The sequence below is a fragment of the Larus michahellis genome, chromosome 6, assembly GCF_964199755.1.
Source record: "Larus michahellis chromosome 6, bLarMic1.1, whole genome shotgun sequence".
In the NCBI taxonomy this organism is placed as follows: domain Eukaryota; kingdom Metazoa; phylum Chordata; class Aves; order Charadriiformes; family Laridae; genus Larus; species Larus michahellis.
The window spans coordinates 19683078-19698822 of record NC_133901.1 but is presented as its reverse complement, the minus strand read 5'-3'; the positions used below and the strand labels follow the sequence as shown (position 1 = coordinate 19698822).

The 15745-nt window shown below is 37.0% G+C and overlaps 1 protein-coding gene across 3 annotated transcripts in view; it reads right to left on the bottom strand.

Moving 5' to 3' along the window:
* Window positions 1-15745, bottom strand: part of CLSTN2 (calsyntenin 2) — a 391014-nt gene that overhangs the window by 33439 nt on the left and 341830 nt on the right. For all 3 annotated transcript variants that reach the window (XM_074590208.1, XM_074590209.1, XM_074590211.1), the window contains exon 9: window positions 5942-6104. In XM_074590208.1, coding sequence (XP_074446309.1) covers window positions 5942-6104 — 163 coding nt within the window. The remainder of the gene's footprint in view (window positions 1-5941; window positions 6105-15745) is intronic.

Here is a 15745-nt window from a genome sequence, read left to right as displayed (position 1 = left end):
TAGACTATTTTTATTACTAGAGAAGAAGAGAGTAGAAATGAGAGCCGAAGTTGAGCCTTGAGGAGCTCTCTGCTATCCCGATGGACCGTGTCTGCTTCTAACACGCATTCAGGGAGGTAGGGCTTCAGAGACAGTGCCGGGGTCACACTTCCCACATGTTCTCATTGGTGTCGTCTGTTCTGGGAAGCACACATACAAGCAAGTCAATTTTGTCCTTTAGATACCCTTGAGAAAGAGTAGGTTTTGCCTCAAAATTTCTTTCACCATTAGAGACAGAACAGCACTTTGGACCTAAATAACCCCACCTACATCAAAATCACACTTGTGACAATTATCTGTGATTTTGTTCACTGATGTGAACAAAAAAAGGCCTTTTAAAGAAGTTAATATTACATTACATCCTTAACCCTAAGTATCTACAGAGAAAGGTGTCAAACTTTACCAGGGTACAGAAAGGCCTAATTTCAGGACCAGCTGTACTAGCACCCCAAACTGTTCATTTCCACCCTCAGTTAGTTCACTAAGAGTCCAGGTTGCTTAGCTCTGTAGTCAGCATTACCTTTTCCAGGCCTAGTGTCACTGAAATCACAGCTAAGAAGTAAGTTAGGATTTGCCACGCATGAACACTGGCACTCTGTTGGAGACAGGCTGCAACAGCTTAAGAAGTTTCTGTCTCCAGCTGTCACTGCTCTTGGGTCACATGTAACGGAATCAACACAAACAGTTTAGCCTAAAGATAATGCTGTAACTCCCAGCCCCAAATAAACTACCTCCCCTAAAGTATAGCACTATTGAACATGAACTACACAAAATAAAAAAGAATTAACTCTATGCTAACCATTGTGATAGGACTGTTATGGTTTGAGAAAACCCATAATAATTTATTGTTGTTTAGACACTTATTCTATCACCTGATGACCCCCTCCCCACCCGGAAAGGGGAACTGGGGAAAGCAAGGAAACATGAGGGTTGAAATATAAATAGATTAAATAGGGTAAGACTAAATAATTAACAATAATACTAAAGAACCAGTATTAATCCCGATACCAATATAAGACATACAAGAATTATACTCAGCCTATTATATCAGTTGGAAGCTGTGCACTCCCTGCAGTGGACACTAAATGTCGGACACCACAAGCGCAACGGCCTTGGGAGGAAGCGAAGAGCTCAAGGGTCCGGCACCGGGGCAAGGAGTTTCTCTGGACTGTCGCCATCAAGGGAGAGAGAAACTATGCAGCAAACTTTCCAATTTATATAGAATGTGATGTTCATGGTATGAAATAATCCTGTTGGCCAGCCTGGGTCAAATGCCCAGGCCTTGCTCCTCCTCATCCCTGCACCTGGCAAGGCTTGAAAACACTGAGACCTTGAATCCCACATAGCCTAGCTGGCTGTAAAGCAAATATTTTCACAAATTCAGACACTAGAGCCTTCCAAAAGTGCAGTTTTCCCCAGCATTAGAAGAGAAATTAGTCCTGTGTCTCTCAACCCAGGACACAGGACTCTAAATCAATGAGGTAGCTCTGCCTAGGTCTTCCCTTTAATGAGGTCCCTGAATAAAGAGAAAAGGTTTTTCAATTTTAAAAAGGAAGATTCTACTAGAGTAACATCTGGAATACCTTATTTTAAGTAGGAAAAAATAATATTGATTATGCCAGAACAAAACGTAAAAATGTATTTTTTTATACAACTTTCCTCATGCTCAATGTGTCATTAAGGCTGGAAACTATCCTCCAGGCTTGGGTTTAGGTAATTGAGTGACTTCATGGGTTCAGGAAACTTTACCCAGTGCCTGACAGACCCCAGCAAAGTTTTTTTTCTGTCGCCCCGCTCTCTGCTCTTTCAGCCATCTTCACTCTCTGCTTGTCTCCAGACACACACTGGTACCCTAACTTCTGCCCCCCATATCTTCTTGCCTCTTAGAAAAGACTCTGCCCTTCAGGAAAAGGCTAATTTTTCCACCATTTAGGAGAGCCCTAGCACTCACCTCACACTATTTGAAGAAATATTGCATAAAATCAGTAACAATAAAATCAGGCATGCTTTTTACACTACCAAGGCAAGGGTAAGGATGTAGGAGAGACTTGCCCATTACAACTGTAACGCTGATGTCAAAAAAGAAGAAAAAGCAAATGGTTTGATGCAAATGGGACAGTGAGCACATCATAGGCTAAAGTTTAAATTTATCGTGTAAGCCTGAGAGGTTGCACATTTGGTTTGTTTTCATGTTAGATTCAGGAGAACAACACTAAACTTAAACTGCTCTTATATTTCACCTGAACAGCTGAAGGTAGAAATAAAAACTAACCTAACTTTTCGTAATGGATGCTATAAACACGGCTATAAAAGTCAGAAAAGAGTTACTCTGGAATTGGAATATTAATATTAGAAAGTATTAATCTCAAAGAAAAGAATTCTCTTTCTGTGCCCGAGACTCCTGCATGACATAGCTCTGAGAAAGACAGGAAGGAGGTGCAAGCATGATACTGGCTACATAACCTCAGGATGGGTACCAGTGTGAGAGATGAAAACACCAGGGCTGAAAGTGTCACTTGGCTCAGATTCCTGGAGAAACAGCGAACAATTCCCAGTTTCCACACCAGAACTGAAAATTGTCATATATAAAAGGGTAAATCCTTCACAGCAGTAGCAGATTTTTCTTACTAGTGCTAACAGAGTAAAGCAGTTACATAAATTACAATTCTTTTTGTTCTTGATTTGTTGCTTTGCCCTCTAAATACAGTCTTCTTGCTCCCCACCAGTTCTTAAGCTGCCCCACGGTAACGTCATGATGACTTACTTTTTGCTGTGAGCACATCAGAATTGGTGCGCTAAGAAAAAGTAATGTTATTTCTTCTGGTTCATTTAGTGTCTGAGTCGAGGTTGTTTTTCAAATAATTTGACTTTGATAAATGGATACTGGATACTCAGAACTACAAAATGGTTTAGTAAAGACAGGGAAAAAAAAGTCTTGTCCTTTTTGAAGGAAGAGGTTAGAGCCTGTGTTCCTGTTCTGCCAGCGCTTTGATGAAATGGGGAGGAAACAGTCTGAGCAAACCAGAGCTAGAAACTCCTCATATCCTCTTAACAGAGACTCCCCTGCATGGCTTATGACACCAAAATCACTGCATATTTTTACTGAAATAAATCGTAGATGGTTGTAAAACACTTTTCTAACGCTTTGAAAATGTAAAGGTTTAGACTGTTCTTACCGGCCAAAATGTATTATCCTAAGTAGAACCAGTTAAGTTACACTGAAATTATAGTCAAATTATTTGTCTGATAGATCCACTTTTTTCTTGAAATATATGGATTTTGAAATGAACACTTTGAAGGGAATAGATTGGTTTTATATTTGAATAATTACCATTCACCAGACTGAAACAGAGTGCCAAATCTTATACCAAAGCGACTTTCCATACCATTCATTTAAAATAGTTTGAGGTGATCAAAAAAAACTTATTACAAGATAAGCTTTGCCAAAAGCAGGATCTTGAAATCTTCTTTCACATAAGCATTAAAAGTTCACCTTTTTGTCTGACACATGACTTTAGCAGAATCTTTAGCATGCTATCTTAGCTAAATATTGACATTTTCATGAGATGGAAAATTTGTTTCTACATTTGACGAGCTCCTATTCTCACGCTATTAAAACAGCAATAACATAATCTTGCAGTAAAGACTGACAATAGTAATAGGTAAAATTTCAGTAGTTTAAATCAGGCGTTTCACCAAAAAGGAAGAAGAATCTTATCCTGATGGTTACGCCATCAAAATATTCAAGGCAAAGCTAAAAATGTCTGAAAACAATTGCAACTTTCTATTTGTTTAACAGCTTAAATACTAAATATAGTCTGTGGTCTAAATTTATTGTGAGCCTATATGAGAAGTTTTACCTTAATTCTTTCTCTTAACAATTTGAGATAAAAGACACCAAGATACAAAGGAAACAAGATTGTTCTTATTGTATTCAGCTGCCTCGGAGGCATGAAACCCAGAGATGCAGCAGTGTGGCAAAACTGGCAGAGCTTTCCCTTATACAGTGCATGTTCCAGAGATAAAGTTACTACTCCACCGTTCTCAAAACCTGGCACCTACACAGTGATTAACATGAGATTCAGGTGGGGGCTGAGGGGAGTGGATTCCCACCAATACTGAGACTTTAGGGAAAAAAAAAACCCAAAGACTGCTGTTAGAGAGTGATAAAAACACAATGTATGAATGAAAGAAATTAAGGGGCGTAAGTAATACAAATAATGCACAAAAAGTAATACAAATTATGTAGAAAAATATTTATGTAGACCTATGCAGAAGAACTTAGAAATAAACATGAAGTAAGGGATTAAAATAAAGCTGAGAAATGCTGATTTTTCAGAAGGCAATACTCAGTGGTCATTCACAGGCCCTACGGCGTTTGATCATGTCTGGAAAGAACTGAATTTATCCATTCACAAGTTACATCTGCATTTGTTAACTCTGGAAGTTTGATTTGAAAATACTCCACCAAAACTACATAAGAAAAAAAAACCAAACCAGATCAAACTAAAAGAAAATTTGTGTAAATCAAATTGGTATCTGTCAACTATTCGTCCCAGTAAACTACTGACTAAAGTTCTCTTTTCTGAAGAGTTTGATAGGTATTTTACCACATATTTTTAGCTAAAAAAGGAATAACATGCCCTTAGAGTACTAACACCCTAGAGTAAAATTAAATGTATTCTGTTATATATTTAACATCAATAAAAAATTCCAATACACCTAAAGATCACCCTATAGAGATGGAAGCCTACGTGTGCAACTACCAGTTAGACAAGAATCGGTGTATACATGTGCAAATATATGGGATTAGTGTCACGCTGATTAACTAGCTATCATAATACTTATCTCGGTGATCAATATTCAAAACTTATCAAATCTTGGGTTTAGGATTAGTGTGGCTTTATTTTGCATGTTGGCATCAAAGTAAAGATTGGGTCTTTACCCCAAGGTGTTCATCATCTAACAGCTGGATTTGCTTCTAATATTATTTACACTGACCAGCTCTGCCATGCATAAGATGTCCAAATTTTGCAGATAACATATTGTAAATGAGCAGAGATCAAACTGGCAAACAAGGTAATAACAGACAAAGCGAGCCAACATTCAAGAGTGGGGAATAAACACAATCTGTGTTAAAGCATTTTTTTCTAATTCTATAGTTTGCTTCACTTCATACTTTGTCTTAAGTGAAAACAAGACACAGTGCACAAAGAGAAAATCAACATGGAAGGGTAGCGGAGAGAACTTTACAAGAGCAGATGAGCAGAAAAAGAGGACAACTTCAGGTGTAAGGCAGAGAACAGAAAAAGAAACAGTGGCATAGGAGCAGACAAAAGAATAAAAAGAGTAGAATTATAAAGGGTAGAAAACAGGAAAAACTAAAATTTAAGCAAAGGCCCATACAAGTATGGCTCTGGGGTTGTGAGTTTTGGTTTTATTTTACACTCAGTTTAACATCTAGTCTATAACAGGGTGAGTTGATTAAATTAGTGGAATTACTGGTGATATACATCCAATGTGAAGAGCGCAGGATTGGGCGATGAGCCATGAAAGAAATTTAAGGCAGAGACTGAAAGGAGATAGCTGGAGTTCTTTAGAGTGATATTTAGATAGTTTGCTTAAAGTCAGAGAATGAGTGAAACAATTAAAAGAAGTGAAAACAAAAGATAAAGAAGGCAATCTTTCACATTGAATACACAGACCGTATTCAACACTTCTCTAGATGAGGGCAATGCAAAGTCTGCTAATATCCCATCCATTTTATCCTTGGACTTGATTAATTATTAACACTGGATTTACTTCTGAATTTATACTATCAACCTTTTGGTCAGCGAGACAAAAAAGATTCTTTTTGGCCTGAGTTCATAATTCTACTGTCTACTATTTGCTATCATCTTACCTTGCCAACAAGCACCAACCGTCAGCTGCATGGCTATGTGTGAAGGGTGGATAGGCCAGTCATTGGTGACAAGGTAAGGTTCATAGGTTGTTCCATCCATGTATAAGGTAACAACGGGAAACTCAACATTGACAACGTAGTAATGCCATTCTTTATCACAAATCTGAAAGACAGAATGCAAGAGAAAAATATTAATTAACGCTTAGTGTCAGGTGACGAACTTTTATATCCCATATGTTTTTTAAATTGTATTGTTTCCAAATTCCACTCATAAAAAACCCAAAACGTTATTGCAATTTATACATCACTAAAATTAATGAAAGTGTAAAACAATGTTGATAAATCCTCATGGTATACATGCAGAATACATTTGATAAACAGAGGCATCTTAAAACACATGCTTTGAAAACAAGGCACAGATAAAACAGAAAAATCAGACAATTTGGTATTTGTTCTGTATTTTAACGTTTGTTGATACATAATATTAGTTTCTTAATGTCTATATTGACTTTTGAGAATACAAAACTGTATGTAAGAGATTCATACTTAGGATGTATTGCTATAGTTACTGGGGATCCTTATTAGCTTCAAATTAAGAAAATACATAGTGCTTAGTCACTAGATTGATGAGGAGTTATCAATGATTTGATTCAATTGTCATTATTAACTTATTGCATTAGTACTTAGAAAGTCCTATGTAATGCATCGGGACCTCCACACTGCTAGAAGGACCTCTGTTATGCTCTGTATACACACAGATGGACTAGTCTGTGTGTCTACCTAATTTGTGCAGGAAACCCAAATCTTCTCCATGCTCCGTCTTTTGGCCTTAAGCTTTTTCCTAGATAGTGGGCAAAATGAAGATCTATATGGTTTCACTGATATACATCAGCTTTGAAAAGCAACGGCCGCAGTTAGAACATACCTTCAAGATGACAGTATCAGTGTCAAATGTCATATAAATTCTGAGCTGGACAACTAGGGATTACTGCAAGAGGGTCAAATTCTGTTTTAGTTCAGAACCGTAGCTAGCTGAATCTAAGAGAGAAGTCTAGTGTGTAAATATCAATGCCTGCCCAATTCTTTTTTCCTTTGTCGTATCTTTCAGATTTAAAAGTTCAAAGGAATAAATCACAGCAAATTGGTAGGATAGATGGGCTATTTTTAAAAATAAGGTAATAGTTACAATCACGCTACTTCTAATTCTGCGGAGATATTTGTTTTGATGTATTAAGAAATGCAAGTGCTTGAATACAGATATCCTTGCTGTTTCATAGAGGCAAGCAGAAAAGTGATGTTTCAACATAACGCTTTGTCCTTGGCCAGGTTAAGTGCTATCTGCTGTAATATCTGCCCTTTGAAAGCAAAAGCTAATGTTTTGTTCCAGAAGACATTTCAACAAGAACTTAATCACTTCTATTTCAAACGGATACATTTATTACTGCAGACATCATAGCTCCACAGCAAGAGATAAATGCAGTAAGGGGCTGCTAGAGCCTTTTGTAAGCGCTAGACAGCACAAATGTTTTCTGAAGGTTAAACGAACTGAAACCAAAATTGAAAGTAAATAAATTGGAAGACTGAAAACTTTATTGAACAAACAGCAATCACGAATAGTATTATGCAGTCCTCCCTTTCAAGGAAAAACAGTTTGCCAAGTTTCTGACGTGATCATTAGAATGTGATGCATCACAGCCGCATGTGTCAGACACTTTATATAAAACAAAATGTGCCTCAGTTAGAAAGACCTTGCATGACAAAAACTACAGGTGTTAATACTTGACACTTTTCAGAGAACTGTCCCAGAGTATTTCTGTTCTGCAACCCTAACTGCGTCACTTGGGATGTCCCAAGTGCTATTAAATGAGTAATCCTTCTCATATTTAACTGAAGAAAGAGCACTTTAATATAGCAAACCCAACATTTTGGGACATCATATACACAAAAAGCATGATAATGTGTAGCTGGTCTGGCAAAGTACTTAGTAACCTTTATTTTTACTGCTACGTTCTGGAATTGAAGACAGTGCAAGTGTAGACAGCTGGTGAAGTCCTCAAACCATCATTTGCATGCTTTTCCTTGAATTTCAACACATAAACACATTAAGTTTTATTTTACAGGTTATTTAGGCGCTTAAAAATCTCAGCTTGGTGTTTCCTGAGAGTTCAAAGCACCTAAGTTGGTCAGGTGCTTAATTGTCATACAATTTCAATACAGCTTAGGTACACAGACACATCTGCATTCCACCAAAAGATCTTTAAGTATCTGTAGTGGTATTCTACAAGGAAGTAATAAAATTATTTGAAAACTCTGGAATACATCCCAGTCACTCAGCAGCAGTGCCTGGCCATTTCACAGGCAACAAAATAATGAAATAAATAATTGTGGCGTGTAATTTGTTATGCTGTCATTTCAGACACCTTCTTCACCTTCTTAACATAGGAAGCCAATTTTTTGCCTGCATGCGTTCCACAGTGGCAGTGGAATGTAATATGATTGCAGTGAAGCCAGGAAAATAAAATTATTAAATATACTAGTTTGGCAAATAAAGAAATTTTAATCATCTCAAGTAAGAACATTATTTAAAAAAATCTAATTTATAAAGCTAGCCTAATGAGATAAAATTACAGATGAGTAAGCTTGGCTTTCAAAGATTGCTGGATGGCTAGGCTGGTCTAATCACTCTACCATGTCAGTCTGCCTCTAAAACGTATTAATCAAATCACAGTGAATTAACCAGCTTGAAGTCTTAGTGATGATTACAAGCATTGGAATATGCTTTTATGAAATAGATGAAAACAGACTTAACATAAATCCTATGAAGTAAGTTTCCCAAGACATTAAAGCTCTTAGCGTCTTCTGATGAAGAATGTCAGAGATTTTTCGGTTTTCTATTGAAATGCTTAGGAACAGACTGAAACCAGAGTACTTTGGTCTGAGAAGCACACGATGCTTAGAAAGATTTTGTTGCCCTGCAAAATGTCTCTTGTTCCAGCTTTGTACATAAGGGCTAGGCACGCACACAGGAGAACGTGCACTTTATGGCTTATAGCTTCTTTAGCCTCACTTAAGTCAGCTGGGGCAAAACGGATCATTCACCTCTTTGGCTAGATACACAAAGAGAACTTGCACTTGGAGAAGTGTTGCAGTGCCTGGGCTCAATACTGAAGAGCCGTGCGTATTCGCAGCCCTCTGACTAGCTACCCCAAGGTCCCCCGGGTCATCTTCAGCAGACCACTGGGTCTGGCCACACAAAACGCTCCACACAGCCTGTCAGTGCGCTCAGTGCCTACTTTGAGTCTATCCCTTTAGAGCTGAGAACGCAGATAAATACTTCCATCATCTGTCTGGTTTGTGTGACTTTGCTGCGGAAGTATTCTCAGAAACACCCACAAAAAAGCAGTATGAAGAAAGACAAACAGTAAGGCAAGGAAAGCTCTCTACTTATGCCAGCTTCACAATACTTCTCTTCTGTTAATTGCTGACTACTAATGTGAGCCTCCCAGTTCACAAGAATAAGAACAGAACTACTTTGCAAAATAAATTTTTAAAATTCCCTTTTAGAAATAAACCACTCCAAATGCTAAATTCTGTGGGGAAAAAAAATCCCAAATTATTGGTACTCATCTGTCACGATATTTCATTGTAAACATCCTTCAGACATAAAAGAGAAAATAATAAAAAAATAAATAAACCCAACAAGGTCAAGGTACAAACTCTAATAATTTCATCTCAAAATGCTAAAATGCTTTCAACCTAACTGGAGCGCTCTTTTCCATCTTTTCTTTCATTGTGATTTGGCTAGTACTGGCAGAATGGTAAACACTTGAGTTAAGCTAAGTTTATTTTCTGAAGGAATTTTCCATTTCAAGTATTTGCAAGCAGTCACAAAGGAATTTATCCTCTAGGTAACTCCCTCATTCTTGTTTCCCTCTGATACACAGCCCTCTTCCCATCTGTCTTTCAGATAGTTGTTTTTTTTTCCAACACCTCTATTACTCTTTCCCCTTGCTACTAGTTTTAGCATTTTATCTTTTTACCTACAGCATTTAATCTATTATAGCACCTTAAATATTAGTTGATATCAAAACAATAAATTCAATACCATTGGAGGTATTTTTTTATCCTGGTCCTTTCCCCCCCTTTCTGTTTTGTGTTTGTTAAAATATGTTGCTAACAAACTGGTCAGCTGACTGCGTCTCACTCTTTCACTAATTCTCATTTAAATTAGGCTTAATTCCAGTCTTATTTATGGATTCAAATGCAAATAGTTGCACATGAGAAGAAATTATCTAGTATATTCTGCAAAAAAAAAAATCCTAAACTGGGTCAGAATATCGGCTGTGTTGTGGTGGTGCTCCTGCCCAAAGGTCAAATGCTAAAGGAAATGCTAATGGGGCCAGTGCATCTCCTCAGAGGGACACACTCTGGGTACATGGGCTGAAGAAGAGACTGACAACTGACAGCTACTTATGGGCTAAAAACTTGAAAACGCGGTGGTTAGTTAAGAAGAGTGTAGTAGTCACTGCAAATAGCTGGGCTGGTGAGGCCAATCTGACCAATACTTTCATTTCTGTCACCAACTGGAGGCGTTTTAAATCTGCACACGCAGAGCTTAACTTTTTGAAATGACATACACAGAAATTGCAAACATGTTCAAATATCGTCCTCTCTTTTCCTTTTTATGGAAAAAATCTAAGTATGATTTCCATTAAACATTAACACTGAATGAATTAATTCCCTTCTACAATTGAATTCTTAACAATAGAGGTGACTCAAATTGAAAAAAGAACGTGCACTACAGTTTGTTAAACCTAACTTTGCAGAATATAAATCATCCTGCATGAACTGATGCGCATCTGCTGGAACATCAGTGCAAGATGCCCTGGCCTTTACAGAACCGTAACTCTTTATAAGACCACGGAGCACTGCAGTAGCAGTCTTTTCTTCATCACAGTTGAATTCTGTGTCCTCTCAATAAATCTACTTTCTGCTCTTATTTCAGTAAGTAAAACATTTAGGCCGCTCTATAATCAGAAGTATAGTGGAGAAGGCTATTCTACTCATTTATAGCAAAATGGAATCATTACTGAAGGAAGAACCACATTCACATAGGGATTACAATACCCAAGCAGCTACAATACTAATGCTTACCTCTGCTTGCAAGCGGGTCAGGAGCACACTAGGGATTATAAATTGCATATTTTCGTAAAGTAGCATACTGGAAAATAAGTCAGGCTTAGTGTATCGCTGTTTCTGTACAAAACTTCCTCTCCAATAGTTGTGCATGTCTAGACACATGCAAAGTCTACAGAAGGTGAAGGTGGCGCTGTTTCCACTAAGAGTTGCAGCACATCATATCTTCCTTAAGCTGCTGAATTATTATCACACTTATTAATCATTAGTTTATACTATTAATCATTGCTATGCTAGTATTAACAGCAACACTTTCTCTTTGGATGTACATTGACTATATTTTATAAATCTGCAAGTCCTTCAGCAAACAAAACATTTACCTCGAATCCTTTGTGTGCTCCTGTACAGAATATGTCCAATGCTTACACAAAAACCTTAACAATGGAACCGTTTCCTTATTTGCACGCATGTCTCAATAAGGCTGATGGAGGTCAGCTTTGTGAAAACTTTGTAAACATGCAGAGACAACTCAGACTCTGCATTTTTATCTCACTTTAGTAAAGAAGACAACAAATCCCTTTGATCTCACGCTTAGAGGCATTAGCATTATCCACTCAGTTACAGCACCCAGATCAAACCCTCTGCCCTGTTCTGAAAGCAGCCACAGGCTTTGTAAATCTGCTCCAAAGCATGGCACCCATTACCTTCTACAGAGTACGGAACGCAGATGATATTTGGATGGAGATGGGGATATTATTATGTTTTTCTTTCCATCTCCAAAACAAGTCTTTCTGAAAGAGCTTTGCAAAAATGTACAAATTTTGGCATTGTTCTTTTCTGTTACTGACACTAGACATTTAAATGGTTCCAATATATTTTGATAGATGTTTTAAAATATATTTTGGATATATTCTTATAGCACTGAACTGCATACAAACAGGGAGCTCAAAGGCAACAGACTTAAAGGTTCTGAAAGAGTTTCATTACAGGGACCTAAAGAATACTGCCACTGTAAGAAAGCAAGCCTGAAAAAGCTATTCATTTGGAAACATTTGGCAGTGGATTTCAAGTAAACCTGAAAAAGTTACATATACTTGCAATTGTTTTAAAGAAAAATGTCGTATATTTAAATATGCTAAATAATAATAACATTTCATGAGAGCAGCAGGCAGCGTAGCCATTATGCACAAGATTGATGAGTTTTGCACGAAGGCAATCCAAAAGTGAGCACAGAAAAGGCTTTCTCCTGTCCTGCTCTGGGGTTTATAACTCTTGCCTCTGATGAATGGGCACTTTAAAGACGTTGTTGAATGAGCTTTTATCTGTTACTTTAGAAACTCATTTGGTATCTTAATTGTTTTCCTATTGTCAGTTCTCATCCACTGACTTCTACAATTAAGGCACGTTAGTTTGAAAAAAGAAAAGAATATACCTTAGGACATTGCTTTTGCTATAACTCTGCTGCTCTCTTTTGATTTCCTCTAATAAATCTTTGCCTTAAATTTCAGTAGCTGAGCTACCCGCAAAAGCTGATGAAGTGATATAGGGAAATAAGTTACACCATTGACTTTTTATCTCTTTTTTCTCATTGCCTCATATAAGAACCTAATGATTTCTTTTTTCTTTTATTTTTAAAATATGCCATCACTTCATTGGATACCTGGGTTACCTAGTGCATTTCTGTTTTCTAATATAATGAACAAAAATATATTTCTGCTGTGAATATGCAGGCTTTATAGTAAAATTTTGCTTTTGTGAGAATCAACATACATGCACTTCCAATTGACTTTGTGCTACAGTATAATCTGCCAGCATAGTCATTTTGGGGAAGAGTTGAAAATAAACAAAAGCAAAGCACAAACACAGACTAATCAAATTAATCCAGTAATATAAATTGTTACGTCTTGTAGCGTTATTTATTCTACCTCAGGAATAGGCTCTATGCATTAGGGCAGATATTTGCCACATGTGTTGGCTTTACTTAATCTAAGCATTGCTGAAACTGAAAAGGATTAAAACACTTGTGGCAAAGGGTCAGCATATTTTTGACCACTAAGTGGAGCTGTGCAGATTAAAAATATGTCCCCAGTATGTCCACAACCTCTTCGGAAAACTTTAAATAAAGCTCTAAAATATTCATATTATGTACTTGATCTTTTAAAAATAATCTCTTTGGGTTCCCCCTTCTACATTTATCCTTTAGCAGCTCCCTCACATGACACTTTTTTTTCCTGTCTGTAAAATCAATATGCCCTGCCTCTGAAGTGGCAATAAATACAGTATATATGTAGTAATTAAGGCAGGCTGGAAGAAAAATATACTGTGTATGGGAAAAGAAGGAATCAATATACTCCCACCAGTTAAATTAACGGGTGATGCATTGAAAAGTGCCATCACAATCTACAAGTTCAGTGTTTTTTCCATAAGAATACTGTCACACACTTAACCTCCGCATGGAACTTGTAGTTTGAAGCTGAGCCTGCATAGCCCTGCTCAAATTTGATCACAGAGTCTCTCTGAGCAAGTTCCTGAATTCTGACAGGAGAGCGGAGCAAGTCCAAGCTCCTAAATGGGGTACCATCAGACGCTCATAGACAGACAATATGAAACCTGGGCGACAATGACCCTAAAACTCTCTTCAGATGTCACTATGCTGACACCGTGTTTAGGAAGCTAAGCAAAGCAGAGGACATTTTCCATGACAGTGTATTTTGAAACAGAGGAACAGGAGGTGAAGGATTGGGAGGCTCTTCTTTGCCCTTATAATCGCACTAATTCAAAAGATAACACAGTTTAATGCCGATTGTTTTAAAGTTATATTTAGTATACGTTATAAAACAAGTATTTCAATATAAACTATTCAGCACAATGTACTGAGTGTAATAAAACCCATTTTCTCATGTACCTTGCTCAAGTAAACGCTACATGCAAATAAGTACACATCTAATCACAGACCTTCCAAACTGATATTTTCAACTGTTTACTCACTGTCTAGTCCATGGTTTTTCTTCTGCTTAATGTTTATACAGTTTAGGCATTTACTTTCATTTAAAGAAACAAATTTTCATAGACTGTTTAGGAAACAGCCCTAGGATTTGTTTGGTATTCTTAAGAAAATATAGGTAGAATATGTTATTAGAATACCCTGAGTTCTGATATTTATTATGCAGTATGGTTTATTTAACATGTTAAGCAGTAGTGTGGATGTCCATTAAATCATTCAAACAATTTGGTGAGGGAAGTATTATCTTTTAACAATTTTTTTTCTCTTGAGAAATACCACAAGAATACCATTGGGTCCAAAACTAATTCCTGAAAAATACATTTATATAGCATGCTTGCCAAGTCTACTTCATAGCTACTGATGTTTCCATAGGAAATACCTTGTTGCATTTTATCAGAAAAGCCTATTTACCTAGAAGTGACAAATAAAAGCAATCCTTTCTCTCTCTCCTCAGCCCTCCCCCCACCATGTACATTCAAATGACTGCAGAAGGAAAAGCAAGCACCTAAAAGAGGTGAGCCTGTATTTAGTGTCAGACTTACAGATGTAAGACATGTTTTGATCTTTGATTTTCCTAAGATAAAAAGCTGAATCTCGCAGAGCTCTGTAGCATATTTTATTTTGAGGTTGACTGACACAGCAAATGTCTTTCATCTCAAAAAAGAGGGTGAACAAAGACACTGCATCACCCTGTGGCAAGTGGGGCAAATGATTTATTACTGTGAGTTAGTTTTAATCTGACTGGTGTATCATCCTCAGTTTAAAAGAGCTTAGTATATAGATCTGACTGAGTTTTCCAAGATTTATTATCTGGTTTTGTCTAAACTACCTGCTCCATATGCTAGAGAGAGGATGTTAATTGTAGCATTGACCTCTTTGCTAGATAGATTCTCTTAGTCACCCTTGCGCTGTTGGCATACTGCCAGGCAGAGCAGATCACTGGCTTTCAATGCAGCATTCTGTGCCCCTTTTTGTAATCACAATATCCACTCTATTACTCCATCATTTAATGAAGACAACTTTATTCCAACCACGTATAACACTTGAGTCGTCTGCAAGCCAACCTTCAGACTATAAAAAGTGAAAGGAATTAAAAAATTCTAATGATAAACCTCTATTCATTAACTGTAGAAAAAGAAAGGAGGGAAGGGAAAAAAAATCAAAGACATCTCTTAGCTTTTGCGGTCCCCTAATAAGATCTTGCATGATATTACTGCTGGCCATTTTCCATCAGAAACATTCTATTTTGAAATATATCTGGCTATTCACCTGCATAGATTCTTCTTCTGTCTTACTCTTAGAGGAGACCAGACTACCCTGTACTGTACCTAAGGACTTTTACATTACTGCAAGATTGAGAGATGAGTGGGTGGGGAAAGACGGGTTAAAAACAATTCCATGGTTCCATACTTTCTAGCTTTTTGTTGTACATATATATATATGAATGAATAATATATATATAAATATGCATATGCATACATACACACACAGACTTTGTTTTTCTTATTACAACCTAGAGTGAAATAAATTTGAAAATAGATTTGCAGAACAGTCATGCATTTCCAATGTTTTAAAATAAAAAGGGAACATTGCTTTCAAAATATCAACATGGTACAGTCACTAAAATGAATAAACCTCAAACAGCTCATATCAATGTGGATATT